Here is a 27887-nt window from a genome sequence, read left to right on the forward strand (position 1 = left end):
TGTCAAATCCACAAGATCACAAGAGAATCGGGACTTCATGTCTACACCTTCCGAATGAAGTTTAAAATAAAAATGCTGATCGTTACAAATTATTCAGTCGTTGTACACAGGAGTTGAAAAAGAGTTACAGCCAAGAACAGTTGTCACGTCTAACGTGTATTTAAGAACGCAAGAGTCACGTTTTCAATTTAGAGTTCCAACCCTGGTTGCACTGAATTACTCTTCAATATGGCATGAGACACATATAACCGATTGTTTAAGTCCATTAATACTTTTTTTTGGACAACATTCATAATGCACTTAACCCCCTCTGTCAGGAGATCATTTTCACACATTGGAAATCCAATATGTGCAATAAGAGCAGTGGTAAATTAGCCTTTAGATACTCGTATGAAAACCATCAATCAACATCACTCTGAGGTTGCTGCGTGATTTAATTAATTTAAATGATTTAGTGAATTCAATTTTCAGTTTCCATTAGAAAGACACCATCTTTTAACCTACAGGATATTGGTGCGGTCGAGACCAGACATGTACTGAAGCTTTAAGTAGGCAAAAAAATAAATATGTTTTACAGATAAAAAGTAGGGTTGCCCCCCATTACACGCCTGGTTTGGATAAGAAGGGAGTTATGTTAATTAGTCTTATCCCTTCCCCCCACGGGACATTCCCAAGTACCTCCTGACCCGCTTTCCAAACAGAGCAACGAGTTGTCAGACGGTCCCTAAAAAAGAAAACAGTCTCTATTGTTCCGGCGCCCGCTCCTGCCCCGGAGGGTGCGCTGCCGCTGCTGGCCGCAGAGGGCGCTGCGCGCATGGCAGTCCGGGCTCCTCGGCCTTCTCATCTTTTTGTCTGAGAACTGCATCCCTCTGCCGCTCCACAGTGTGCGATAGCCTCCGAGCCGCGTCCGCAACACACTGTCAAACCACTCCAAACGAACACGACCGCGACCCAAAGCATTCATCCTACACACGCCGCCGCGGCGCCTCCGCTCTGCCGGTGGATCGGCCGCGTTTCTGACTGTTCGTCGGAACTTAGTCCGCGGGTGAATCGGGCTGGCTTTCTGTGTGCATCAGTCTTTATTAGCGAGCTGCCGCTCTTCTTGCTATCAGCTATTTCTTTAACTTTTTAAACAGTCAGCTTCGCGAATGACTGAGCGCCGGCGGACTATGGGATCCTTGGTGTCTTAAGAAGCGTCCGAAGTGGGGTTTAATCGTTTTTGCATGCAAAAACAATGGCAAGTTCGACGGGGAAAAATCTACTAGATCAGCGAAGGAAAGGACAGGCTTTCCTGGACGAGCTGCGGCAATTTCACCAAAGCAGAGGGTGAGATTGGGGCGTCTTTATTCCCAAGAAATGCAACTTTAAACCGTCATTGGATCACGCGGAGAGCGAACCCGAGCTGTTATTTAAACGCGTATGTCTTTATTTCTTGTGTTTTCCCCTCAGGTCGCCGTTCAGGAAGATTCCCGTGGCGGGTGGGAAAGAGCTGGACCTGAATGCTCTCTATGTCAGAGTCGTCTCTTTAGGTGGATTCGCGAAGGTGAGTGGGAACTAAAAGTGGATTTCTCCGCGCTCCGCCGCCCGTGGGCTCCTCGGCGGACGGCTCTGCAACTCCGCGGCGAGGAGCCCCGGGACCGGGCAGAAAGCCCGCCGGCATCCGCGGCAGTTGGGTCGGCGTTGGCCTTGTGCTAGTTTGCCATGTATCTCCATGCAATGTGGTGGCTTGTGTTGTTGTGCGGTTTGAATTGAGCGTCCCGACCGCTCGCAGTCAGAGTGCAGTCGGAGCGACTCAAAATTAGCGGGCACGTTTAACATCGATTATCGGCACGGAGCCCGGGCCTCGGGAAACACCGCCCGGGACGCGGCCATTCGCCCGGGTTTTTTTTTTTTAACCGCTAGTTCGCAACCGGGGGGAAGCTTCGTATCGCTTCCTCGCCATAGCCATCTTTCTTCGGCTTCATGGCTGATCGCAAAATATAGGCCTCACAGGCCCGGGCAGTGAACACGGTAAACGGTCCCCCCCCCCCAAAAAAAAAGCCCAACCCGGAGGAGCGGACGGCTCGCTGCACGCCGACGCGTCCGTGTTTCGGAGGGAGACACTTTGTCGGAGTTTAGCCTCGTTCGGTTTTGAAGCCCCAAATTTAAAAGTCAAGTTAGCTTGTTAGCTACGATGCTAACTAGCCTCAACTGTAACGACACTATGCCAAAGGGAGTCAGTTGGTGTGACAAATGTAAATATGCTCGTTTAATGGGCATGTTATGAGCTAATAAAACAATATTCCGCTAAATGTAAGTCACTGCTGGATAATGTTAAAGTAACTGTTATTTAAAGGTATTTTCAGCCGTTGGAGGAAGTTATTGATTAATGATTGGCCTCATTGGGGGGGACCTGTAGCCGACCAGATGGTCGCAATGTAACCGCTCTTTTTTGTTGTTGTTGTTGTTCTTCAAGTTATTTCCCCGACTGAGTGTGCGTGTGTTTTTCTTTTTCTCTCCCTCCTTTCCAGGTGTCTGACAAAAACCAATGGGTCGAACTCGGGGACGAGTTCCACTTTCCGAGGAGTTGTTCGAACGCTGCATTTGCTTTAAAACAGTACTACCTTCGGTGAGTAGCGCGGAGCCGCTCGCCTGCCGCCAGCCAGCATGTGGGAAGTGTTTACACATGTGCAGTTGCAGGGAGGAAGCCGCACCAGCGCAATATTAGGACTCCACGATCAAAGCCGTAGTAGTAGTAGTAGTAGTAGTGTGTGTACCTGTCGTGACAGATGGCAACCCTTCCACATGAGAAAAGAAGACTGGTCTTTTTCTTACAAATCGGTGCGTGGTGAAATGTTCCTTCTGTCATTTGTTGCGCACAGAACATGGTTTTGAAGGAGCAGCTGTCCGCGGTGGCCCTTAAACCATACATTAATGGGGCCTTTTCTCCTCTGAAGATGCTGCAGCCCCGAGGCGCTCAGGTGCTTCATGGCGCTGTTGTGTGAGCGGCTCTGGGCTCTTAACTTGTGTGCCATCCAGCCTCCACACGGTCAGCTGCCGGTGATGGGAGGTTGGGTGGAAATGCAGCTCTCAACAGCTGGCGTTTGTGTTTTTTTTTTTTCCTCTCTTTTGGCGGTCTCTGCTTTCTTCATGCTCCCCCTTGTCTTCTCTTCCCCTCTGTCTCATGCAATGATTGTTCCCGTCACTTGCACCTGCCCGCAGAGGATTACGCTCCCGCAGCAGGCTCCCATGGACCGGCTACAGGAAACTACAACGCCGGTTGATTATTGAAAAATTGCCAATAGTTGGGAGTTTTTTTCTTTTCTTTTCTTTTACGTTGATGCAGGCTGTTGTTGTCGCACCTCATTTGATTGCCAACCATACGCATCTGAGACTTATTGTTCCTTAAAAATTGGTTTTGGCGGCAGCGGGCTGAGCAGTTTGGGCACGTGCAGCGTGTGCACTGCTGCTGAGGTTGGCGATGTCTCTCTGGGTACCATAACGGCCACAAAACACTATTTACCTGCCACATATTCAGGGGAATTGACGGGAATACTTACCAAAGCGTTTTATCTAAAGCCAAAGATTATGATGTCCGGATGGCTGACTAGGTGGTTGTTTAGGTCGGCTCTCTGAGCGGAAGTATCTGCAGTCCTAAAGTGTTTTAGATTTCTGTAACGTAGGATGATCACTAAACACTAATAATTGGATATAGATTTCTGTCTTACAGGGTTGGTTTTGAGTGTCAAAAGTTGCCAATATTCAACGGCTTTCTTTACCCTCTATTATACATGAGAGTTGTACAGTTTGTCCAACTGATGTGTCGTTTATCTAAAAGTCTATAAATGCCTTGTTGCAGCTGACGTTTGCATGTGTATTACTCAGAACAGCCAAGTTCCTGCAGTTATGTTCTAATAGTAAGGAGCAAAAGGAGGTGTGATTGCCGACATTCTGATAATCAGCAGACGGCCAGCGGAGCTTCTCCTGCGTTTATCTGAGGCGGCTCAGCGGATGTCAGAGGCAGACTGATCTTTCCTCGGTTAAGGCTGATAAATAGACGACGCTCGACCCGCTCAGCCGCGCTGCTTTGTGCTGACCCAGTGCAGAAAGGAAACAGTTCGCCTCTCCTCCAGTGTTTCTATGCTTAAGCACGCTAATAATGTGATCACCCTGTGGGGGGGTCAGAGGTCATAAACAGTTGCAAAGTCGATATGCGCTTAGTGGAGTTGATTCATTGTGTTGCCGTTTATTATTTTTGTCTTTTCAATCTCAATTCACCCTGTTGAATGATGGTCCTATGGAATCGGAGCGTATGCTTTTATGACCATCTGCCAACTGAAATAGTTCTAGATGGGTTTTCTTTTGTATGTGATTAGAAGCATCCCGTAACATTTCATGGGATGGTAATTCTAGAAATGTCGATTTATAGTTGCCAACGACGGTAACAATTCTTGATGTTTTTCTTCACCCGAAGGTGAAGAAATAAAATGAGTTTTCAAGAAGGACCAAAGGATACTCCCTTGTTGAAGAAGGTACTTTTCTGGTACCGGATGGTGTGTCTGTGGATCAAGTCTCCCCGTTTGAATGAATGGGATGATCGTGGTTTCCTCTGGTCTCCACTTCCCACTCAGACCAGACTCCTAAGCAGCGCATGCGTTCTGTGCCAGCTCCCATCTACTCTACTCTACTATCTGAATGTCACCCGGTGATATGTCGCCATAAACATGCTTTAACGTAGAATGATAAGTGGAATGGAGGAATCATCAAATAAAAAACTATTTAGATAAGAGTATTTCAACATCCAATCTTCAATAGCCTGTGTGATGTTCAGGCACCGAACTCCCCCCCCCACGCAGTCCTGTGAGTCATGAGAAGCTTTTCACATTTCCATAATTTGACTTAAATTGATGTTCTACACAGACGGATCCTTCCTATTTTCCTGCAGTTACGCTCATTTGGATTATTCTCAATCAGTACTGATTCACATCTCCACGCTTCTCCCTCCTCCGTCAGTCGCTCCATGCGATTCTGGCCACCCAGCGCTCGGCCCACGTGCAGCAGACACAGTCCCGATCTTTTCACTCGAGCTCCGTCCAGCTCCAGCGCGCTCCGCTCCTCTGAGAGCTGAATGGGAGTTGTTTTGGGAACGAGGGCCTCCGGTTGCAGCTGCAGCCTCTTGGACGTCTTCTTCTGAACAGATAGCCGAATCGGGTGACGGACACTCCCGCTCAACCTTTGTTTGCACCCTCATTGGAAAGAAACCGGTCACTGACACCCAGAGACGCACCAAGTTTGTTGCATTGTTTCGACAGGATCTGCACGCGTTTGGGAGACTAAACAGTGTATCTGTCTGTTTGATGGGTGCCTGCAGCAGTGATGTGGTGAAGGCGTTTTTATTCATCGTGTTGGGGCGCAGTTGCACAGTACAGATGGTGTTTCGCCGCTGTAACCCCACGCTGTAGTAAGTGAGGCATCTCGCTGCGCACTCCCCAGGGTAGAACATGCTGCTATCTATACAACAAAATAATCACACCACACTTTTGTCTGTCGCCCTCTGTTTGCGGTACCGAGCAGCAGCAGCAGCAGCTGCTCTCAGAATCGCAGGTTTACTCATTTCAGGGGAGTTTTGAGTCTTTCACTTTTTGCCCCGCTGGAAGCCCGAGTGTTTCTCTGCCGCTTCCAGCTGGCGGCTACTTTTAGGTCCCGAAATTCTCACGACCTCTGCAATTAGACTGTATTTCAGTGGCCAGTTGAGCATGATGTAGGTTTCCCTTCTTTTTACCAGCCGGCTGCAAATGGATTATAATGAATACTATTTTAAACTTCAAAAAGAAGGAAAAAGATGTGACCATGTTCTCACATCACACAACGCCTTTTAGTTCTTCAGGTCGACAAAGTCTTTGGTTAAACCTTTAGGCTGGAGAGAAGCAGAAATTCAAACGCAAAGTGAAACATTTCCTTTTGGGGACATTTGGAGACACAAAGTGTCGATCGGGCAAATCGCCCCAGATGTATCAACAGGCATTCAAAATAATTCCGAGCCCACTCAATCTATTCACGTGTCCTCCGTAGCACTTGATTTGATTGTGCAAAACTGCGGCGGTGCGATGTCAAAAGTCCCGCTGCTGTCAGATAACCTGCTGTGGCACCTCATTCGTTAAAGGACGACACGTAATGTATCCCTGAAGAAAAAACAAACAAACATGTAAACCTACAGCAGACACGCTCCCCTACCACTTTCTGCCCGGGCCCCGCGTCCATCCCACTCCGGGCTCTTTGAGATTATTCCGGGCACCATTGTTTCTGCAGGTCCCTCCCTGCTGCCTGTGTGTGCCGGTAGACTCTCCCGCTGAAACATCTGGACGAAGCGGCCTTGGATCTGGCTTGCGTTAGCCGTGTCTGTATTCCCAGCTGCCGCTCAGACTTCAGAGGCGCTCCTCTGACGGATGGTTGTGGGTGACGGCGGGGACCACGGGGACCAGCGCAAGAGCAGAGGGCCCGTCACAGATCGCATCCGATGGCTCTTGGGACCGTGTCTCGTCCCGTCTGTAATCGGACCGGCCCAGCAGGTCGGTTTGCTAGTTAAACAGCAGACTTACGATTGAGAATTCAAGGGATAAATAATGGTCCTTGATAGGAATCGCTTTCAAACATCGTATCTATTAGAGTAGATATTCTGCAGCCATATTAAACCACTGAGTACTTAATAAATGACACATGACTTCATAGTTGATATTATTCCTCCTCTGCATTGTGGAGGGCCCAAAGCAGCGGCGTGCTGTTGGGCCCTCTGATTTTTTAATTGTATGGTTATGTTCTTCTCAACTGTTTGTTCATTTCGAGGCTGCAAGCGGAAGGGTCCTTTTTAGCTGACTAGCAATATTACCACAGATCACCATGGTGATTCATTTAGCTTAATAGAAGAGTCTGGGATCTCGAGAGGAGACCGTAAGGAGTGGAATGCAATATATATGCGAGTGTATGTGCTTGTATATGTGTGTACTTTTTAAAATGTCACTCTTAATTGCGGACACATTTACATGGCTGCAATCATAACAAAACGCACCGCTGTGGACTGTCTGCACTGGATGCTTCCCACTGAGGTGTGGCATAATAATCAGTTTCAGCATAGAAGGCCAACGGCTGGCTAGCGTTAGCTGCACGGCAACGGCCTGAATAAAGTCTGCTGCCATCTTATCAACAGGACCCCAGTAGACTCTTTATATTAAGTCTTTTACACTTTGTCCCCGACATTGGTGCAAACGGATGAATTGGTACTAAAAGCTAGAGCTGGCTTCCCATAAACTGTTACCATCCAATTCAGTTTACTGGACTGTAGTGACTCTAGATAACAGCACCAGCGGCTATATATTCTTTTTAATTCGGTGTCATGACAACCAAACAATAACATTAAGGGAAATAGTGAAATGGACCCAATAGACATGTTGTTGGATCCAACGGTCAAAGGAATCCTGATTGTGAGGAACGAGGATTCGATGCCCCAACTACTCTGTAGCTTTAACGCAGAATCCTCTAATATAAAATGGATAGTTACGGTTCGAGTATACATTACAACCTATTTCCAAGGAGCTGGTGTACATTCACTCTGAACAGCATGAGCTCACTCAAAGGAAAACCTCTTTTCCATAACGCGTGTTGGCAGTGTTCTGGAGGAACTGATTTCCTCTGTGAAAAACTAAACGGCCTAGTTTGAACCCAGGATGTGCTGCTAACCGCTGAGCCACCGTGGCATCCAGATAGACATGGCTGATAACTGCAATGGGAGCGCCAGCACTTGTTAAAAGGGCTTAGGTGTACTGTCGTTTTTGTGCGACCTCGCCATTATCATGCATTGGACACGTGGGGGAAACGCGCTCTCTGTGCACTCGTGGGGCTCACTGGAGGACTATCAGAGCACATGTAGTATTGCAGTCGCTGCCATGTCTTGCGCTGTGCACTTTCTTCACACTGCTCTCAGTTGGGACTTCATCTCTGCTTTCAAGCATCAAACGGTCTCTTTTGGAAGTGATCCAACCCGTACAGGGTTTTTCTCCACTGGCTCCGCCCTTGGCAAGCGGCATCGTGATTATTAACCAATCCCAGCTCACGTTTCTGTCCAGAAAATGGCAGGTGTGTGTGTGTGTGTGTTTGCATGCATTGCCTGTGTCCATGGCCAGCAGGGGGCAATGGACACCACACAGCGAGGGGCATTTGGGCAGCTGAGCGCAATGGAAGCCTGGAGTAAAACTGCCCCGGCAGGATGTAGATGACAGTAAATAACAGGCAGCGGTGTCTGCGTGCACAGGCACGTCTGTTCGGCCCTCCTCCTCCTGCTCTGGCCCTGCTGTGGTGAACGGCCTGTTTGCACGTGTCATATTATTTTGGAGGGGAACCGTGTCTCAGTATTAACGACGATGGTTGGTGTGTGTGTGTGTGTGTGTGTGTGTGTGTGTGTGTGTGTGTGTGTGTGTGTGTGTGTGTGTGTGTGTGTGTGTGTGTGTGTGTGTGTGTGTGTGTGTGTGTGTGTGTGTGTGAAAAGGGGAAGTGCAGACATAAGCAGCTGCAATCCCCTCTTCCATGCCCCCACCTGTCTTTACCCGCAGCCGTTTTTCTTTTTCTTCTTCTTGCTTGTGCCCAGAAAGCGGTTGATGACGCTGCTAGGGGGGGGGGGTGCTCCTCCCCCTTCTCTGTCTCGCTCAACGAATGAAGGCTGAGTGTATTTATAGTCCGGCGTGTCACCCGGGAGCCGGCGGACGGGGGGGGGATTACCTCGGCCACGATGACAAAGCGGGACATCGTCGCTCTGCGATTCACGGACACACAGGCGGAGTTCAGCACGCTGCCGTGGCACTTTGCTTGCGCGCCTGTGGTTTTGTGTGTGTGTGTGTGTCCCGCGCCCCCCCCCCCGCCCCTTGTTAGCAGTGTGTTTGGCAAAGCTCGAGGAGAGTCCTTTCAGTGCACGCTCCCAGCAGGCAGGCCGCTCAGGAGGACTTCTGCGCTCCATCGCTTAGAGATGCTGGACCTGTTTCAGCTCCAGGCTGAGCAGTGGCGTTATTCAAATGACCCAGCCCTCCCGTTTTTATATGACTGCATCCAAAGTGGCGAGAACCGACTGGACGGACCACAGCTGCAAACCGCCGACGGATGTGGCATCTGAGGATTTGAAGTGCGCGCTCGGTGGCTCGTCTTCCTCGCTCATGCTCGCAGCCCAAACGCTCCTGGTGCAAAGAGCTGCTCCTCTCATGCCGCGCGTTGCTGTGTCATTATTCTTTTTGCATCACCGTCTGTGCGGAGCATGCTTCACGTAACACCTTTTGAGCCCTTGAAAGCACCGGCTCGCTGGAAGTGATTTTGACGAGCTCAGAAAACGCTCCCGAAACAAGAGTAGCGAGGTGAAAGCTCACCGTGGCCGCTGTCCAACTGCATGCTAACAATGAGGCTTTTGAGCTGAGTCTCTTTTTGTGTGCGTTTAATCTCATTTTAAAGGTTCACTCTGCAGGCGGACTGCACAACAGCCACTGGGAACTCTACAGGTCTCTCTCTTTGTATCTCAGCCCATGAATGAGCGCACCGCCACACTCCCACTGAGCCGTGCTGTGCTCCCAACCTCCATTCAAACGGGGGATTGTTGTGCTTCTTGTTGAAACATGAGTGCTTTTTGACTTTCGGGGCACCGATGGTCCTTTTTACATCAGAGCCTTTGTGACGAAGGGAATTCGCTCTTAGACTCGTCCGCCATGCTCGTTTGAGGGTTCCGTGTCCCCTCTCAGCGCTGGGGGGGGGGCGTATTATGTTGTAATGGTCGACACTACATGGCTTCTGTCCCGCTCTGTGGATGCAAACAGGTTCCCATCGTGTGGCTTTTAAAATGCAGGGAAACCAGTTTGTTCTCCAGACAACTGTTGTCCTTTCAAAGCTTTGGAGCAGAACACAATTCGAATCTAAATTCAAAACCATTTCTTTAATATGTGAGGAAACATGGCGCCAGCACCCTGATGTGTGCAGTACATCTCAGTTATCGTTTTCTATTCAAGATTCTTAGTAGTAATTTGATAAGTCTGATCTGACAATTTCTTTCTACCTAAGAACCATGATGGGCCACGTACACAAATTCTGTCGTGGCAAATAGAGATTCAATTGTATGGTTAAAACAAAAATATTGCTATTTTATATTTTCTCTCAAAGCGCATTACCTAGTTACGGGACCATCTGCCACTCAGACATATCTCAAAATAAACTTGCGCTGAAGAGATTCCACACCCACGACAAGATGATGATGAGTTTGTGTCTCGCTGCCCACGAGTGTTTGACGGGAAGTAAACACAAACGCTGCTGTTCTCTAGCAATGAATTGCCGTTGAAGCGTCTATACAAGGTCGTCAAACGACCATTTGGTCCCATGGCCGATTGTTTGGAGCTGGTCGAGTTGGTATAGAAGCTGTAGAATTATAAAAACACCAACTGCCGGCGGCTCCTTAGGACTCTGCACCACAGAGAAAAGAAATCCGCATTGACCTCAAAGGAACAGTTTCAGCATAATAAACTGGGGGGGGGGAGTCCAAAAGGGATCCGGGCTCATCTTCTCATCTTATGTGTGTTTCCTTTCCTCCGCAGCTACCTGGAGAAGTATGAGAAAGTCCACCACTTCGGCGAGGACGACGAGGAGGCGCAGCCGGGGAATCCCAAAGCCTCTCTGCCGATCGGCGCGATACCCAGCTCCTACAACTACCAGCAGCACGTCGTATCAGGTGGGCACAGGCTCTGCTCGCGGCCGTACGGCTCTGCGCTTGCAGCCTTTCTGCTTTCCTGCCCCCTCCTTGTCTGTGCCAACTCCATCGCTCGGCTTTCCCACCATGTGGTCACGGGCGAAGCAGCCGCGTGGGAGCTTCATGAGGGAGACGGACGGGTCGTAGTGCAGAAACGCACACAAACAATAGCCAATTGTTTGGAGGATGTTAGTCGAGGTTCGAGTTGATTTCCCAAGAATAGGGAGAGGAAGGCGGGATAGCGTTCATGTCTCCGTTAGCTAAGATGCAGAGAACATCCAGCGGTGTGTTGCTGACGACGTCTGCTGTCCAGCCGGCTGCTTTTTGTTGCTCTGATGGAATATTGAACTGTCATTTTACTCCTTTTGGTTTTCAATCTGTTGAACTGGGTTAGGGTTAATCAGTGAGATTCAGCAGAGCTTGTTTATTGGATACGTATTTTGGAGGGAGCTGAGCTAACCGACTTCATATTGACTGTGTAGGAGTGGGTTTCCCCTAATTAGGATTGGGACTCACAATTGTTTTTATAAGCAAGTAATATGTTTGTTTCTTACACAACAGGATAAAAAAACTGATTTGATTTCCATCAATTCATTCATAACAACAAAATGCTATTTCAAATTGACAGTAAGGAGACAAATAACAGACCTAAATATCGATTGAAGTGCAGAGAAAAGGGTTCTATTTAGTTTGACGCGGCTTGAACAGAAATAACCCATTTTAGACGACGAGGGGCAGCAGAAGGAAGAGCCTGCGTGAGACGGGATGAAGGGAAAGTGCAGCGTTACTTAGTGTGAGTTAATCATTTTGTTGTAATTGTGATCAGCTGACATTCTGCGCCAGACCAGATTGAGTCTCTCCGCCTCAGTCATGTTACAAATGTCTTTTGGGATTTTCTTCTGGAAGCGGCATAGACAGCTTAGCAACTAAATAAATAAAAGCAGAAATTTGTTGCCATTTTTAATTTTTGAACCAAAATTCAGAATATGTCATCGACTGGTTGTTGCAGCCCTTCCCCAAAACGTTTCTTCAACAATTAATTGAACGTGTTGATGAAATTGCAACTCGTGCAAATATCTATGTCATCCAAGGTTTCTTCTCCCTTTCTCTCTGCTGGTACAGATTATTTATCTTTACCTCTTTGCTCTGTTCCTTTTTTAACTCTTCTCGGCTACTTGTTTCACCTGCTGCTGTTATTCAGAACTTCCTATTGAGCATCCCGAAAGAATGAACCCCTCCTGTTCCACCGCTACTCACTTCAGCTCTCGCCCTGCAAGGCTGTGAAATGCATCACTAGTGTCATTTTCTTTTTCTCTGAAGAAGCCACCACACCGTCTGTAACCTTTTTACAGCCTCCGAGTGACCGCCTCATATTTCAGAGCGGCTCTGAGGGGGTTGAGCTCCCCACCGGCGTTTCGTTGATGAAGGGGGAAGCAGGGAAACCCTTGCTGGCGTCCCGTCACAGCCTTGAGGCTTCTTTGGTTGCAGACTGTTGTCTCTAACGCGCCTGCCGAGCAGAGCGGGTCCACAACATGGCCGGGGGTCAGCAGAGGACACGCGACAAACCACACTCTGCTTTGTCCCACTGGCCTGTTCTGCCCACATCCGTAAGACCTCCAAGAGGACAGTGGTGTGTTTTGTTGTTTTTGAAGGCTTGACGCTGTAGGTTGGGTGACTAATGCGTTGTTTGTAGGGAGCGCTAGAGGGGACGTTTTTGTCATGATTTTTGTAGACAAGCCCCAGTGAGACACACACACACACACATTATGGAAGAAAACATTTCTTTAGTACTGAGTAGGACTAAGAAATGTAAACCTGCTCTAATCAGTGTTTTGAACAATATGCATGGATCTCTGACAACACTATTATATTTTAGTCAACTCTTGAATAGACCTCGTTTCCTCAGGAGCTGCCGGGGACCAAAAGCAGAGCAGTTTCAGAATGATCTTGTTCAGCCCCCCTCCTGCATGCATTTACTGGCCACTCCTCTCCAGACGTTGATACATTAGCAGAGAGTGACTGACCCCCGGGTCTGACTGTGAATGGAAGTCTGATGTAGTGGGGCCGCGTGGTCTGCCGATCCCTCCCGCTGAGCGCCGAGCTGCCCCGCTGTCTCGTCCTCGTTTTGGGGCCGTTGCCTCGCGGCGACGTTTAACCCGCTGCGCTCATAAAGACGTCTCGGTCCAGCGATTAACCCCTTTGGCTCTGGCTCGCTAGTAGCAAGACTTCTTTTCAATCGCGCCGCCGGCGCTCTAATAGCAACTCCGCTGAATCCCATTTGCCCCCCGCCCCCCTTTTCTTCAGCGTGGAAATCAAATTCACTCTGCGGGACTCCTGTCTGCTCTACAGTCGGTTCCCAGAGGCAGCAGTCTGCTAAAGATCCTGCACCAAATTGAAATATCCACCGTTACTGGGGGAGAAATGACATCCTATGCACACAAATGATCGATGGCTAAAAACCTGCAGGACGGGAGAGAAACGTCGCTTTGTTGACTGAAACGATGGCGCTCCCACAGACGGAATCATCTGTCATTTACGGCTGTAGGATTTCCTTCCCGGATTTTTAGGATAAGAAGTGTCTTTACTTATGAAAGCCCATCACGGAGGGGTGTCCGAGTCAAACGCAGTTACAAGTTGGAGAAGATTCCAGATCTGCAGTCCAACAAGTCTCTGCTCATTAAACTCATTTAGGACCAAAGGCAGCTTCAGCCAACGACTCCACTCTCCATTTAGTCCGCTCAAAGTTAAAGGTTAAAGCAAAAGTAAAAAAAAAAAACCTGACTGTCTGCAGACGCACCAGCGGTGCCTGGAGGGAACACAGCCAGCGGCTATTACACCTCAGCCCCTCTGCTCTGTTCACATGATGCCACCAGCACCACAAAGGGCTCCACAGTGAGCAGCATCATTAACACCATAAAGCCATTTGGCTTTCAGCTGTTTGGGCATTATCCTAAAAGCCCATTCATAGTTTCTGCTATGGTCTGCCCCCCCCCCCCCCCCCCCCCCCGTGTCATGGAGGATTCTTCGTGGACGTCTGCGTGCAGCCCAAAACTTGTGACGGGGCAAACTGCACATGTGGCGTCATGCGGTTTGGTTTGGCACACGCGTGTGGCGGTTTGGTTCCACACGCGACAAGAGGAAAGTGTTTTTAAAGGAGACGCATGTTTTTAAAGGGGGGGGGTTTTAGGAGGAATAAAAAGGTCGAATGGCCTTTAAACTGACCATGTGTGGCACGCCGATCGTAGATTGGTATAATTTTGGGGGAACTAAGTCTAACCTATAACAACTTTTTTCCCTTTGCTTTTAATCTGTTCTCCTTGTTTTCAGACATTTATTGAAGGCAGTTTAAATTCGGTTGGCTGTGTGAGTGTGTGAGTTCATGAGCTGCATGTTGGAAAACTTATATGTTTTATAGCATGATTTGTTTATTATTGTAAATTCTGCAAATGTTTCAACCGGCTGAAACGTGGCCAGCACATTTTTACGTGGTTACGTGTCCATTTCTGAGACCTGAGGTCAAATGCATTTCTTCCACATCGCTGACCTCTGATTTATTTTATGGAACTTGTGAAATAATGGCAGGATGCGTTTTCCTCTCCCTCCTCCAGACTATCTCCGCCAAAGCTATGGACTGTCTTCGGACTTCGTTCCGCCGTGCGACTACAACAAACTGGTGCTGTCCCTCCTCTCGGGTCTACCCAACGAAGTGGACTTCGCCGTCAACGTTTGCACTCTGCTGTCCAACGAGAGCAAGCACGCCATGCAGCTGGACAAGGATCCCAAGCTGGTCACGCTGCTGCTGGCCCACGCCGGCGTCTTCGACGACTGTACGTTCCCCCGCGTTGTGCTCTCTAGTGCAGACCGCCGAACCGAGCGCTTCTGCACCGCGGTGCCGAGCCTCAAAATTGAACTGGTGTGGTGGTTTATCTGTTGATCTGTAGCTCGATTGAAGGAACGTTATTGAGAGAAACCTAGTTTTCATTTTGGGGGGGGTCAAAGGTCCTCTGTCTGGAATTGAAGAAGGAAGGGAAGCGGTCGACTTGTTTCCTCTCTAACCCTCCCTCTCTGCCTTCCGTAGCGCTGGGCAGCTTCTCCGGGGTGTTCGGGACGGACTGGAAAGAGAAAAGCTCTCGGGACTTTGTCCGGGTAAAGTAGAATGAGTGTCTTTTGTTTGTGTGACCTTTGTGTGGCATCTTCAATGAAAATAAATGTGCCTCTTGGTTTGGTCTCTATAAATAGATATCAAATACAGCTTTCACTAAGAAAGCCACAAAGCATCTCTTTCACTTTTGGCAGCGTGACGATTGTCAGATAGTCGTGGGGTTTTTCCCCCAACAGAGGAACTTCAAAGAGCAGTTCTTTGCTGGATTCAGAATAGAGGTCGATTCGCTTTGATCCCACTCTGTTTAAGAGACATGCATGAAAAGTAGTACTTCCTTTATCCGCAGTCGGCTAGTCTCCTTTTAAGTAACACTGTGACCTGCGTCTGGGGAGAGACCACCATAACATTATTATTGTGGGTAGAAATGGGTTTAAAATCCGTAAATAATGACTTGCAACACAGTGGTGCTGGTGTTAGATTGAATCAATGAGGTGTTCGGGAGCAAGTGTGAAGATGTGGGAAACCGTTTCATAAAGCCCGATGTGGCAGGGATCGTCGCCCCGGAGACCATGGAATACTTTCCTGATTGGCCGCATTATAACTTGCTAACGATAGCTGTTAGCAGCCGCTGGGCCGCACAGTCGGCAAAATGCGGGAGCTAACTGCTAACGTGCGCAGGTTTTATTGTGTTGTGATTTGGTCAAACACATTCAAGCAAGTAGTGGGCGAAAGTAATATTCTAACGTTATCATGATCTTGGTTTTGCAAGCCATCATGGTTAAATAAAAGTCTGTTGGAAGAGTATTTGGAATAAGGAGGATGTCTCTTGCTGCACAGAAGAGACATGTGTGATTTATTTTTAACGGGAGACTAATAGAGTCATTCACGTTTCAATGCATTTACTAGGGCTCAACTTTGGCACGGCTTGACATTTTTTGTTAGTTTTTTTTTCATTAATTATTAATGTCTGTAACAATACGAATATTCTTTTGTAGTTCTGGAAGGAGGTGGTGGAGGACGTCGAAGTCCGCGAGCTGATTTGGGACAAGAACAGCCCAGCAAAAGGTAAACCAGCATGGTGCTAAGAGCCGCAGGAAGCCATCACAGAGACCCCTCTCCCCTCGCGTGCTCCCACTGTGTGTTTACTGACACCTCAATGCTGTGACACGCACACGTGTGCTCTGCCTTCTGTGCGGCGACTTCCTTTCCAGTCTTTGCTGCGTAATACATGATTGAGAAGTGTTAATTTATTTATTCATTAAGCCTGCTGAATTTGGTGTTCGTATTCCTTTTCCAAACTATTTCGTAAAAGCAACGATCACTAGTAGGAAGAAAGCTGAAGCACCCGTCGCCGAACGGAGCCGACTGATGAAAAACCCAGTTCTGTTCGCAGATGGTACGTCGAGCGAGGAGCGCTGGCAAAGCCTCTTCCACCCGCCGCGGAACCAGGGCATCGGCGACATGGAGGCCCAGCGGGTGCTGCAGATTGCCGTTATCCTGCGGAACCTCTCCTTCGAGGAGGCCAACGTCAAGCTGCTGGCGGCCAACCGAACGTGCCTGCGCTTCCTTTTGCTCTGTGCGCACTGTAACCTCATCTCACTCCGACAGCTTGGACTCGACACGTTGGGCAACGTGGCTGCTGAGGTTGGTCCGCTGTTGACTGCTTCGTTTGGGGTTAGTTCAGGAGTGTAATTAAAAAGAGAAAAGGCGTCTGAGGGAGATTTGTTCCCAGGTAGGTAGGTTACTGTGGCACCGTAAACACGCCAGTCTTTAGTCACCATTTCTGAGTTGGAGCGGTTTAGTTTGCACGATTTCATTCATTTAAAGGAAAAGTAAACTGTGTATTCCATTATTCCTCCAGTACTTGTCCAATCGTAGCACATTCACAGCAACTACCGCTGTCAGAGGTGTGAATCAGGCGGTATCGTAACAGTCTTTTTAGACGATATATATTTAACGGCCTGTTAATGAGCTCTTTGCCTGCTTGTGCAGATCAGATGACACAAACAAACATGTCTGCTCGCCAGTGTTGGATAACGTTGTTTTCGCCGTCAATAGGTGGCAACTACCAAAGGTTTCTACAGATGAAACCAGCTTTGTGTTGCCAAACCGCTGTGCGGTTCTCTTGGAATATCTTCATTTGAAAACGGAAGATGAATAAATGATTATTTGGATCGCAAATTAACGTGCGCCCAGAAAGTATTCCGAGTACTCTGTTACCTCGATCACTGCCTCTATGTTCATTCACTGAGTTTAGACACACAATTGCTGCACTTTGTTTCCTGAGATTTAATCTGTGTCTGCCTGCTTGTGTTGTCATAAACCCAGCAATGTGTTTTTTTAGGACAGGTTTCAAACGTTCTAGTCCAATGCAGTCTAAAATCTCAAACGTACGTTTAAAATGTTATTAGCCACCCGAATGGGAAAGGCATCACATGGGCTCACTTGAATGTCACGCTCGCATTTATTGTTGTACGCTGCATGTCGATGAGCCCGAGTCTATTTTTAGAGTCTACATGCATAGGGTCCCTGATACCATCGGATAAGCCTTTGATGCCATTAATTGGATGGTTGGGTTTAGCCAGTTAGCACATTCATCAGATATCATACTGCAATTCCTTCCGTTGTAACATAACCACTACGTTTTGGTTGGTTATTTGTCGTGACCAACAACAAAAATTAGTAACACATCAACAGAATTACTGTGGTTTGGCGTGTGGCCAACTCGCTGCAGCAGGACTTTCTTTTGTGTGGCTCAGCGGGGGTCTACCTCCGCCCGGGGACTACCACTGAAAATGAGCGTTCAGCCGATGTCTGGTACATTATATGAAGCGCTCCTAGTCCCTCTAAAAAACACCAAGGAAACATTATTCAGGTCGGGTGTTTGAACGGGAGGTTCTGATACATCCTGCCGATGTTGCGGTTGGTTGAATAAATCTCGTCTTATCCCACCGCAGCTTCAGCTGGATCCCGTTGACTTTCGGACGACTCATCTGATCTTTCACACCATCACCAAATGTTTGATGTCCAGGGACAGGTTTCTCAAAATGAGGGGTGAGTCATAAAACGGGCCACTGCGGTGACTTCCTGCTGCCGGTGTGCCGCGTGAGGCTCCTAAACCTTAACGTGTGTGCCTCGCTTCTAGCCATGGAAATCCTGGGCAACCTCAGCAAGGCGGAGGACAACGGCGTGCTCATCTGCGAGTACGTGGACCAGGACTCGTACAGGGAGGTGATAATGCTCCTCACGCTGCCCGACCTCATGCTCCTCATGGCCTCCTTGGAGGTGCTCTACCTGCTGGCCCAGCTCGGAGACATCCCCTGCAGCAAGATGGCGTCCGTCGACCGCAGCATAGGTACGACTCGTCTACCGATCCGTGTATTATTTTAGTTTTTAAACCCCTCCGCAGGAGTTTGTGTCTTTGTTCTGCTAAATGGCAGATATGTGACCAGGCTCCTCCTCTTTGCCCCGTCAGATCTCTTGGTGCGGCTGGTGTCGGTTGACCTCCATACGTTTGGACCCGACGCCCTGACGGCGGTGCGACTAATCGAGCATCAGGCCAGCGCTGACCAGGCAGCAGAGGTTCGACCACAGCTGGTAGAGCAGGTGCCTGCAGCCGTGCAGGGAGCAGCGGCGCCTGGTGAGTGTCTGTCCCCCACACGGACACCTCTCACTCAGCGGGAGGGAATACACTGCAGGGAATCAACAAATCCATCCTGCTATCAGAGCTACATCCTAGCCCGCACTGCCACTCACTCCACGCCCTGAAGGAAGAGAGCTGGTTCCAGGGAGAAGCAGAGGATCTCTGGAGGGTCTAATATGAGATGAAAGGATACATCCAGGATGTCAAAGGGATTCTGCAGTACAAAAAAAATATGGTTGAAGCTACAGATCTCAGTGTAAAAGTGAACTATTACATCCTCTGGTGTTCCTGACGGAATATGATCATATTAGGAAGAATACGGTTCGTTTAAAGTCGGTGAGGATGAGTAAACGGCAAAAGTGTAATGTCTGTGTCAAGGTCAGTGGGCCTTCACAAGCTAGCGTAGCATAGACGCGCTACTGCTAGTCAATGATGTACTGATGTACATAGATTATGGTGGCTTCCAACCTCTCGGGGTAATGATGCTTTGCTGTCATTGGCCACTTTGTGTTTGAGGAGTGGATCATTTGATTTATTTCAAATAATATACGTAACTTTGTTCTGACTAAAACAAGGCTCCAGGATGGTCGGAGCATTTCCGACTAAAGCAAAAGGAAGAAAGCCATGTAAATAATATAAGCAATTTAAATCAATGTCAACAAAAACCGAACGAATGGCCAAACACGGTCTGCATTTGACTCTTAACATACACAACCACTGCCACGAAGTCACCTGTGGCTGCAGAGCCAGTGCAGTACTGTGCTGCGTCCATCACTGCAAGTTCTTTGGTCCCCGGTCCGTTGCAATTACCTGCTGCTGCCTCTTCCTTAGTCTGATAAGTTCAGATTTGTTTGTGTTGGAAAAAAAAGTTTTATTTTGTAATCTCTAAATCCTTTGATGGTTATTAATAAATATGGCCAGAGTTGAGCAGAGTTCCACATTTCAACCATTTGCTATGAAATTAAAGCAGAAGACATTAACATGTATGTAGTGTTGTACCTTTCTACTCTTAAGAATTTCCCTGCTTTTATTGTGGCGGGTAGAGACAAAGGAATCACTGCAGAGTAGTGTATGAACAGGTGTCCCTTGGTGGGAGCATTGGAAGTATCCATGTGTGCAGTCAGCTTTCCACAGAGTTGTTATTCAGTTACTGACACCTAGTGGACACCTTTGGGATCACTGCAAACTATTCAGCATTCAATCTTGATTTGAGCACTAAAACGACTACAGAAGCATAAACCGTTTTTTTTTCCTATTCTTCCCAGTAACGAGGGTACCGGTTCAATCCACCCAACCCCCAGCTGGTATTGTGGAACTTGACGGGGAAAAATTTACACTGCAATGGTGAGTTTAAGTCCCGTAGATGTATATTCTGATATTGTAGCACACGTCTTTTCTGCTTGTTAACCTTGTTTCTCTCCAACAGGTTAAACGCTCACTTTGAGACGAACGCAGAGGGCTCTGTATCTCGATCAGAAATGTACTCCGAGTACCTGGCCACGTGTAGTAAAATGGGACGAAGCAACATCTTGAACTCCACAGGCTTCCTTAAATGCCTGCGGTCAGTCCTGTTTCCTGATTTCTGCCGCTTTCATGACTATTAACTGCTTTGAGTTTTAGTTCGGATAGCAATGATGCTCCGGACGTAGGCCAGCAAACGTTTCCCTTTTTGTGACGACCCTGCGTCTCCCCTTCCACCACAGCACCGTGTTTCCAAGCCACACAATGCGGCGGCAAGAGGAGGCCAAGGCCAACGGCCAGGTTCATATTCTCCTGGTCGGGCTGAGGCGCAGGGCGATCCCTCTGCCCATCCAGCTGTACTACCAGCAGCAGAGCGCGGCAGCGGCACAAACACCAGCAGCCCGGCTCGAAGCTCCTGGCGACCCTCCGGCCCCGCCTCCAGGTAGGACTAGCCTAGGCAACAAAGGAATACAGCTAACTAGTTATGCTAACTAGGCAAACATGTTGAGGAAATTACTTTAGGACAATAGCCTAAATGAAGGAGCTTACGCAGGGACATTGAGAGGACGGCTTGGCAGACTTTTGTGTCTCAAAAAATAAATATATATATATATATATATATATATATATATAAGTTGCTCCACTTAAAATCCTGTAAAAAAAACATTAAACTTAAAATCCTGTAAAAAAAACATTAAACTTAAAATCCTGTAAAAAAAACATTACATGCGTACAAATAGTCGTTGTAGACCGGGAAACCGTAGCATCTTGTTTCTGATCCGTTGTCTGATTGTGTGTTATGTGTGACCAGGCTTACCTCTCGGGCCTCCAAGTCTTGGACCCCAGTTTGTCCGGGTGATGGGCCACGGCCTCAGCGCCACTGGTGCCGCCCCCCCCTCGGCCTCGACTGCACAGGAGCCCCCTCATGTGAGCCACCCGACTGTTTCCCGTCACCCAGTGGCCATGCAGGCATCTCTGCAGCTGCCACCAAATCCTCTGGCAGCACTGCAGCAGCAGCCGGGCCGACCCGGTCCGGTGGTCCAGATCGCCGCGTCGGCTCCGGCCGCCCAGAACCCGGCCGCTCAGCAGCACTCCCCCATGCTCCCCACTGGGCCGCCCGTCACGCTATTCCAGCAGGTACCACAGGGCCACATCCTCACCGCCCGCGTACACGGCGTGTGCCCTCCCATCACCCAGCACCTGGCCGGCCCTCAAGGTGGAGCTCTCCAGGCGGAGCCGCCATGTGCTGCATCGACACCCTCCTCTTCCATCCACGTGGGGGCTGGTCACACGTTTAGCATCGCGGGCGTGACCAACTCCCAGGGCTCGCGCGGCGCATTTCAGAATATTGCGCCCAAGCCCGCGCCAAGCCACCTGGGTGCACCAGCAGCCACGATAGCCCCACCCAACCAGCTGCCTCAGCCACCACAGCAGTCGCAGAGTCTCGTAATAGTCGGCCCCAACCCCCAGCAGAACCCGGCCTACGCCCCTGCCATGCACCAGATAGTTCTCGCCAACCCCTCAGCCATCCCCGGCCCCCAGACTATCCAGATTGCGGGGCATCCCGGAGCTGCTTCCAGCCCCTGCCCGCCCCCCGCTTCTCATTCTAACACCCAGGTCCAGGCCAATCAAACCGTCAGCCACGCACTGTCTATGAAACGGCACCAACAGCAGCTCCAGCTTATGTCGCAAACTCCCCCCTCTCAGCCTACCTCCACCGAGTCCAGCTTGATCAAACAGCTACTGCTTCCAAAGCGAGGGCCTTCTACTCCGGGAGGAAAACTCATCCTACCCGCCCCACAGGTGCCCCCTCCAAACAGCACGATGGCGTCTAGCCCACAGGTCATCTACCAGACGAGCTACAGCACCCAGAATCCATCTCCTCAGCCTCAGCAGCTCAATGTCCAACTGGTTCCTGGTCAGCTTCCCGCTGCTGGAGCCCCCACCCTGCAGACGGTGCAGCTCCTGCCAGGGCAGCTCATTTCCACAGGTAGCCCGGGGGCAGCTACAATCATCCAGGGCCCCACGTCAGCTGGAGTCACATTCACCGTAGTCCCCACCACTGGCTTCACCACCTCGACCGCTGCGGTCAGCACGGGTGCTGTGGCTCCGGGGGTCCCCCCTCCTCCGTTCTTGGCTGCATCAGTGCCCCATGACGCGCCTGCGTCCCCGACACCGCCACCACTGCCAGCTCCCCTCCGAGGAGACAAGATCATCTGTCAAAAGGAGGAGGAGGCCAAGGACGCCACGGGGCTGCACATCCACGAGAGGAAGATCGAGGTGATGGAGAACTCGTCTTTGGCGGAAGGAGACTCGAACGGCAAACCCAGTAATGGAGATGTTGCCGCGGGGGCCAAGCTGCTGAACGGTGGCAAGTGCATGGAGTCTAATCTACCTCCATACAACTCAGGGAAGAGCCAGGGGGGCCTCAATGGCCCGGCTACCGAGGGCCACCCTGCTAATGGGAAGCAGGCCCTTTCCTCCATCCCGAACACTCCTCTGGAGGGCAACCCGGACCCCAAAAAGACTCTGGTCAATGGGGTGTGTGACTTTGATCGCAGCGACAGTGGCGGCAATTTAAACAAAAACATTCCCAATCACATTGCTTCCAAACAGTACTTGGGGAACGGGGACGTGGGCCCTTCTGAGAAGAGTCGCGGGTCGGACCTCCCTCTTCCCAGTCCTCCTCTCCCTCAGCCGGACACTTCCAAAGCGCAGCAAGCCGAGCGCCTGGTGAACGGGCCCCAGGCGGCGGGCAACAGGCCTCCTTCGGAATTAACCAACGGACCTTTGGTGCCGGGCCACGGCGTGCCTGCGCTAAGACAGCAACTGCTCCCCAACTCCACCCTGCCCTCCACTGTTACAGTTAATTCCGCCGGCGCTCCCGCAAACGGCGTGGCCTGCGAGGCTCGGGGTCTCAAGAGGCCGGCAGAAAGCGAGGAGCGCGGCGGGGCGGCGCCCTCGGGCATCCCCAACAAAGTGGGAGTGCGGATCATCACCATCAGCGACCCCAACAACGCCGGCAGCAGCGCCACCATGGTGGCGGTGCCGGCGGGAACGGACCCAAGCACAGTAGCCAAAGTAGCAATCGAGAACGCCACTCAGCAGAGGAACTGCTTGCCCACGATGGCACCCGGCTCCACGGTGAGTCACCGCAGGGTTCGTAGCGTTGATCTTCTGGTACTGTGACTGCAGCACGTCTGTGACAGATGAGCATAGTTTCATCTGGCTGGTAAATGGTGCTAATTCTGCACTTTAAATGATGACTGTTTAGCAGACGACTTCCATAAATGTACATTTCTGCGCACACACTAGCATACTTTTAGCGCAGGGCGCTGTAATCAAACTTTTTTGGACTGTTAATGTTAAAACAACCCACAACCTTTCCCACATTTTGTACACTGTGGTTGTGGTCGCGGTCATATTGCTGGACAACAATTCATCTTAGTATAAATGTGTAGGCCACATTGTGAAAATGTTCACGTTACTATGACCTGAAAACCAGCCTTTTGTTTTGGCCGCAGATCAGAATGATGTTACACCGGCAGACGGCCTGTTTTGGGGTTTTTGCGTAGTGGCCCAACCCATGACGTTATTCATTTCACATCCGCGAGATGCCTCCAAACACATTGAAATGAGTGTCATGGATAAAAGTTTGCACTTAAAAGCCGCTCTCCTTTAAAGTCAGGAACGCTTTTAACATGGTTCCTGCTTTACACGGTTATGTGACTGAATTTGAAGTGGCACATTATGCTCTAGACGTGTAGTATTTTATAGCCTGTCTCTAATCAGACCGTATCTACATGTGTTGGAGTTAAGAAATGGGATTTGCTTGGTATTAAATGGCACTCTGTAAAGGAGATGGAAGGAAAAAGTCTGATTTGATTATGGGTGGATTAGGACTTTCACTGCTTTTAGTTAACATGACAATATATTTTGTTACGCTACAGTTTGCTCACTTCTGTTACTTGACTAACCATAATGCAGTAATTGGTGGTGTTACACCGGGGCCGTCCTGCAGCAGGGTGGAGTAGCCACTCAAACTGTTTAATGGACCCGCAAAGCAAATTAAGAGTAAAAAAGGAAGGTATTTTTGATGTGATTTGCGTGGGGCTTTAACTTTGACTGTAAAAGTACATTTTAAAATCGACAACTTGTCTGCAACAATGTCCCCGTGACGTACTGTGTGGAGGTTAAGAAGGCGAGGCCAGTTAAGACCATGTGGCTCTCACCGATACCCACCTCCTATAGCAAAGCAGCTGAGAGAACAACTTGTGCCACCAGACGGGCCCCGGTTACATCTCAGCCAACACGTCTCGTTACAATTCTATTCTTTCTTTTCTTATGATTGCATTTAGGTTTTCACTTGTGGGGCGACTGTTTATTTTATGCCAATTCATTTTATACATTTGTTCCTCCTCAGCCTACAGTAACCCCGCCCCCCGGTAACCACAGCCCGCACCTCTCAGCACAGCAGGGCCCCGCAGCGCCGCCGGAGCAGAGCAGGAAGGCGGGGCAGAACTTCAAGTGTTTGTGGCAGTCCTGTAAACGGTACGCGGCGCTTCTGTTGGTCCTCGGCCGGGCCGGCTGTCCCTCCACCCGTCCACCCGCTGACCGCGTCTCCTTTTCTTTCCCAGGTGGTTCGAAACGCCGTCGCGGGTCTTTTACCACGCGGCGACGCAACACGGTGGGAAAGGCTTGTACGGCGGCCATTGCCAATGGGAGGGGTGTGAACCTTTTCCCCGGCAGAGACTGTCCTTCATCACGCATTTGCAGGTAAGATTCCCTCCTCCTCCTCCGCCGTTGCCAAGTGTCTGTTTCCGCTCAGTGTATTTGTTTCCACGTCGACATCAAATGATAACCACTTAAATATGGGCTCAAGATTCATAGCTTGTGCTGGTTCTTTCCCAGGACAAGCACTGTTCTCGAGAGGCTTTGCTGGCTGGACTCAAGCTAGAGGAGCAGCAGGCGCAAAGTCCCAATCAGACTTCTTCCCAGTGAGTCCACATTTCTTCTTTCAGCCTGGTTGGTGCCTGAGAACCAGCCAAACCAGAAATGCTGTGTATCAATATGTGGGAATGGTGGTGTTTGAAAAAGTGACCCTAACGTGCACCTGATGTGTTACTAAGGACTCCGCCGACGGCAGGCAGCACTCCGACACCGCGAGCACCAAAAGCAATCGTGAACCACCCGAGCGCGGCCCTCATGGCGCTCCGCAGAGGCTCTCGGAACCTGGTCTTCAGGGACTTCACTGTGAGTAGAAGGCCGCCCTCTTTTTCCCTGATCGTACTTGAAACTCTCAGTGCACGTGTGACTCGTGCAAAAGCTCTTCATTGGACATAAGCTCCTGGGAACTTTTTTTTTAAATCCCATGGTTTCCTCCGCTTCATGGTTGAAACGCAGGCTTCACAGGTCTGTTTGGTTGGAATTACATCATTACATTGCATCTTTCTACCGTAAAAATATTTGTTTGCATGTGATGTATACAATTATTTGGACACTTTTATTCCTCACCCCGTCCACACGAGTGTCCAAATAAGGGCCGTCTTGAACGGTCTCCTTCTCACTCGTGTCTCACAGTGGAACTCATGAGTGTTTTCCTCTCCCAGGATGACAAAGAGGGACCAGTGACCAAACACATACGACTAACTGCTGCCTTAACGTTGAAGAACATCGCCAAGCACTCTGACTGTGGTCGCATGTAAGTGTCCTTCTGGCTTTGAGCAGTGAGACCTGTGTGTTTTGTTCCCTTGCCTTGTGACCAGAAAGGTGTCCAGGTATTGTGCCATAAGAGATTCATCCTGATTGCGCTATATTGTTGGCTATAGCACTGTTTTTTTAAAGGATTGTACTGCTTGATGGAGTCTGACCCTGTTTGTCCCCCCTCAGGTTGGTAAAGAGGCATGAGACGCACCTCTCCGTGCTGGCGCTGAGTAACATGGAGGTCTCCACCACGCTCGCAAAATGCCTTTACGAACTGACGCGCTCGCTCCAGGCTTAAGCGCTTAAAAGAAAAGACACCCGTGTCACCACTCGTCTACCGAGACGAGAGGAGGATGCCACCGTCGGTGAGCCGTAGCGGGTCTGCAGGGCGGGAAGTGGGAGGGGGGGGGGGGACTGGAACCAAGACCCTCCTTCTGCCACGCCTCTCATCCCTCACCTCCTTCCTCGCCAACCTGTGTTCTAACCCCACCTGCCGGCCCCAAAACCCACCCACACTCACAAAGAAACTGCCACGGGGGTCTTCCACCAGCTGTCCACCGGGGGGGGGGGGGGGGTTGCCTCTTTCAAACTGCTTCCCCGTGGGACTCCACCAACAAAACCCCAAACATGAGCACATCTTGTTTTAAGTTAATTTGTTCTTGTTCCTGTAAACTGATGTGTGCGTTGGAGTGAGTGGCGGTCGACTGAAGGGTACGGATGGGTGGGGGTCGGTTGGTTGGTGTCCCACAGAGATGGGCGGAGGAGGACTCAGCCGGCAACTGGCACAGATGATTTCTTCTTTCTTTCTTTTTTTCTTTAGAAAACTTGGTAGCTCGGTTTTCTTACTTGAGTCTATATATTTTCACTTATTTATTATTGAAATGAATACCATTACAATTAATGAAAAAGAATCCTGTAAATATGTTGTGAATATATATAAAGAAGATCCTCTTTCATGCCGATGCAGCCACTGGAGAACTTGCTCTGTGGAGTAATAGAAGCATTACTTTGGTAGAATTGAATAAAGTAGTATGTTTTCGTTTGTTGCTTTTTTTATGATCCCTGGTCACTTGTATCTAATGTGATTCTATACTCAGCAGTGGATGAATGTACTTAAACCTGTAAATAATTCTGCAAAGGTACTGATGCTGTAAAGCTTAGGAGGAGGTAAAAACAGTTTTTTGTGGAACTGTGACATTTTTTGTATTATAATACCTTGTAGAACTCGTTTTGCTGGCTGAAAGAGTATGGAATAATATATCCTGTCATTTTGTAGAAGAAAAAAATATTGAAGGTATTCTCTTCCCTTCCCTCACGCGCCTTCCCCTCAACACGCACACACACAAGTAACATATATCCACTGTAACCGTTTTGTCATTGTACGGGCCACAGTGCGCGCACCAAAATTTTTTTGTATTTGTAAATTGGTTTAAATACATGGAGTTTTTATACAGGTTTTCTCCTGTGTTATTTGCTTTACGTGCAGGTATGATATTTTCTTCACTACTTTTTTCTATCTTAATATAGTGTGGAGTTTTATTGTACTATTTTTTCATTCTTAATACCATGCCACATTCCGGCTCACGTCCTCAGACTGTCCTCTCTACCGTGTGTTGTGTAACATTTATGACTGCCTGTCGTATTCGCATCTGACCGGGGCGACCCAACCATCCTCATTTCTGCAGCGTCAGTAGGATGTGTGACTATACATAGACCCAACAGTCTGTTAGAGATTGGCTTTATTTACTTTGGTGACTGTTTATAGTTTTTAAATAAAACACTGAACATTTTGCTTTGGTTTTTACGCTTGTTTCTTTATCCGCACGCCTCCCCCAACAATTCCTCCCGCTTTCCTGTCCATCATTCAGGAGTCGAAATCGATTGCTGACATGTGGAGAAACTCAATGAGGTAAAATCAGAGGGGTACGTCGACGTTGTGCGGTAGAAAGGTAATGGCGCAGGGGGTAAATGGCAATGGTGAAGTAGTTAAAGTAGCTTTGGATACCGGTAGTGCACGAGAGCCTGACGTCTGACCAACTGCTAACAAATGATAGTTGTTGAAAAGTAACGAATACACAGGTGAAGTAGTTTTAGCTACAAGTAATGGATAAAGGGTTTCAATTGTTACCGGAAAGGATAAATAGCAAAAATATTTAACATAAATGTTTAAACTGATGAAAGTAACAAGAGTTGAACATTTCGCTAAAATTCTGTATGTACATTGTGTTTACACG

At 49.1% G+C, this 27887-nt stretch overlaps 1 protein-coding gene across 2 annotated transcripts; it reads left to right on the plus strand.

The window, feature by feature from the left end:
* On the plus strand, window positions 1-27443 carry arid2 (AT-rich interactive domain 2). Of its 2 annotated transcripts, none has more exons than XM_040174055.2 (21): window positions 1-1326; window positions 1450-1543; window positions 2511-2608; window positions 10593-10726; window positions 14353-14571; window positions 14823-14890; window positions 15842-15911; window positions 16228-16490; window positions 17804-17900; window positions 17992-18201; window positions 18322-18486; window positions 19755-19833; window positions 19916-20050; window positions 20193-20392; window positions 20762-23094; window positions 24374-24501; window positions 24588-24726; window positions 24862-24947; window positions 25080-25203; window positions 25560-25651; window positions 25840-27443. In XM_040174055.2, the coding sequence occupies exons 1-21, from the start codon at window positions 1235-1237 to the stop codon at window positions 25949-25951; spliced, it is 4938 nt and encodes a 1645-aa protein (XP_040029989.2). In that variant the 5' UTR covers window positions 1-1234; the 3' UTR covers window positions 25952-27443. The 2 variants fall into 2 exon arrangements, with proteins under 2 accessions (XP_040029989.2, XP_040029990.2); XM_040174056.2 differs by having other exon boundaries at window positions 16240-16490.
* The last annotated feature ends 444 nt before the right edge of the window (window positions 27444-27887 follow it).

This window comes from Gasterosteus aculeatus, chromosome 4 (assembly GCF_964276395.1).
Source record: "Gasterosteus aculeatus chromosome 4, fGasAcu3.hap1.1, whole genome shotgun sequence".
NCBI classification, from domain to species: Eukaryota; Metazoa; Chordata; class Actinopteri; order Perciformes; family Gasterosteidae; genus Gasterosteus; species Gasterosteus aculeatus.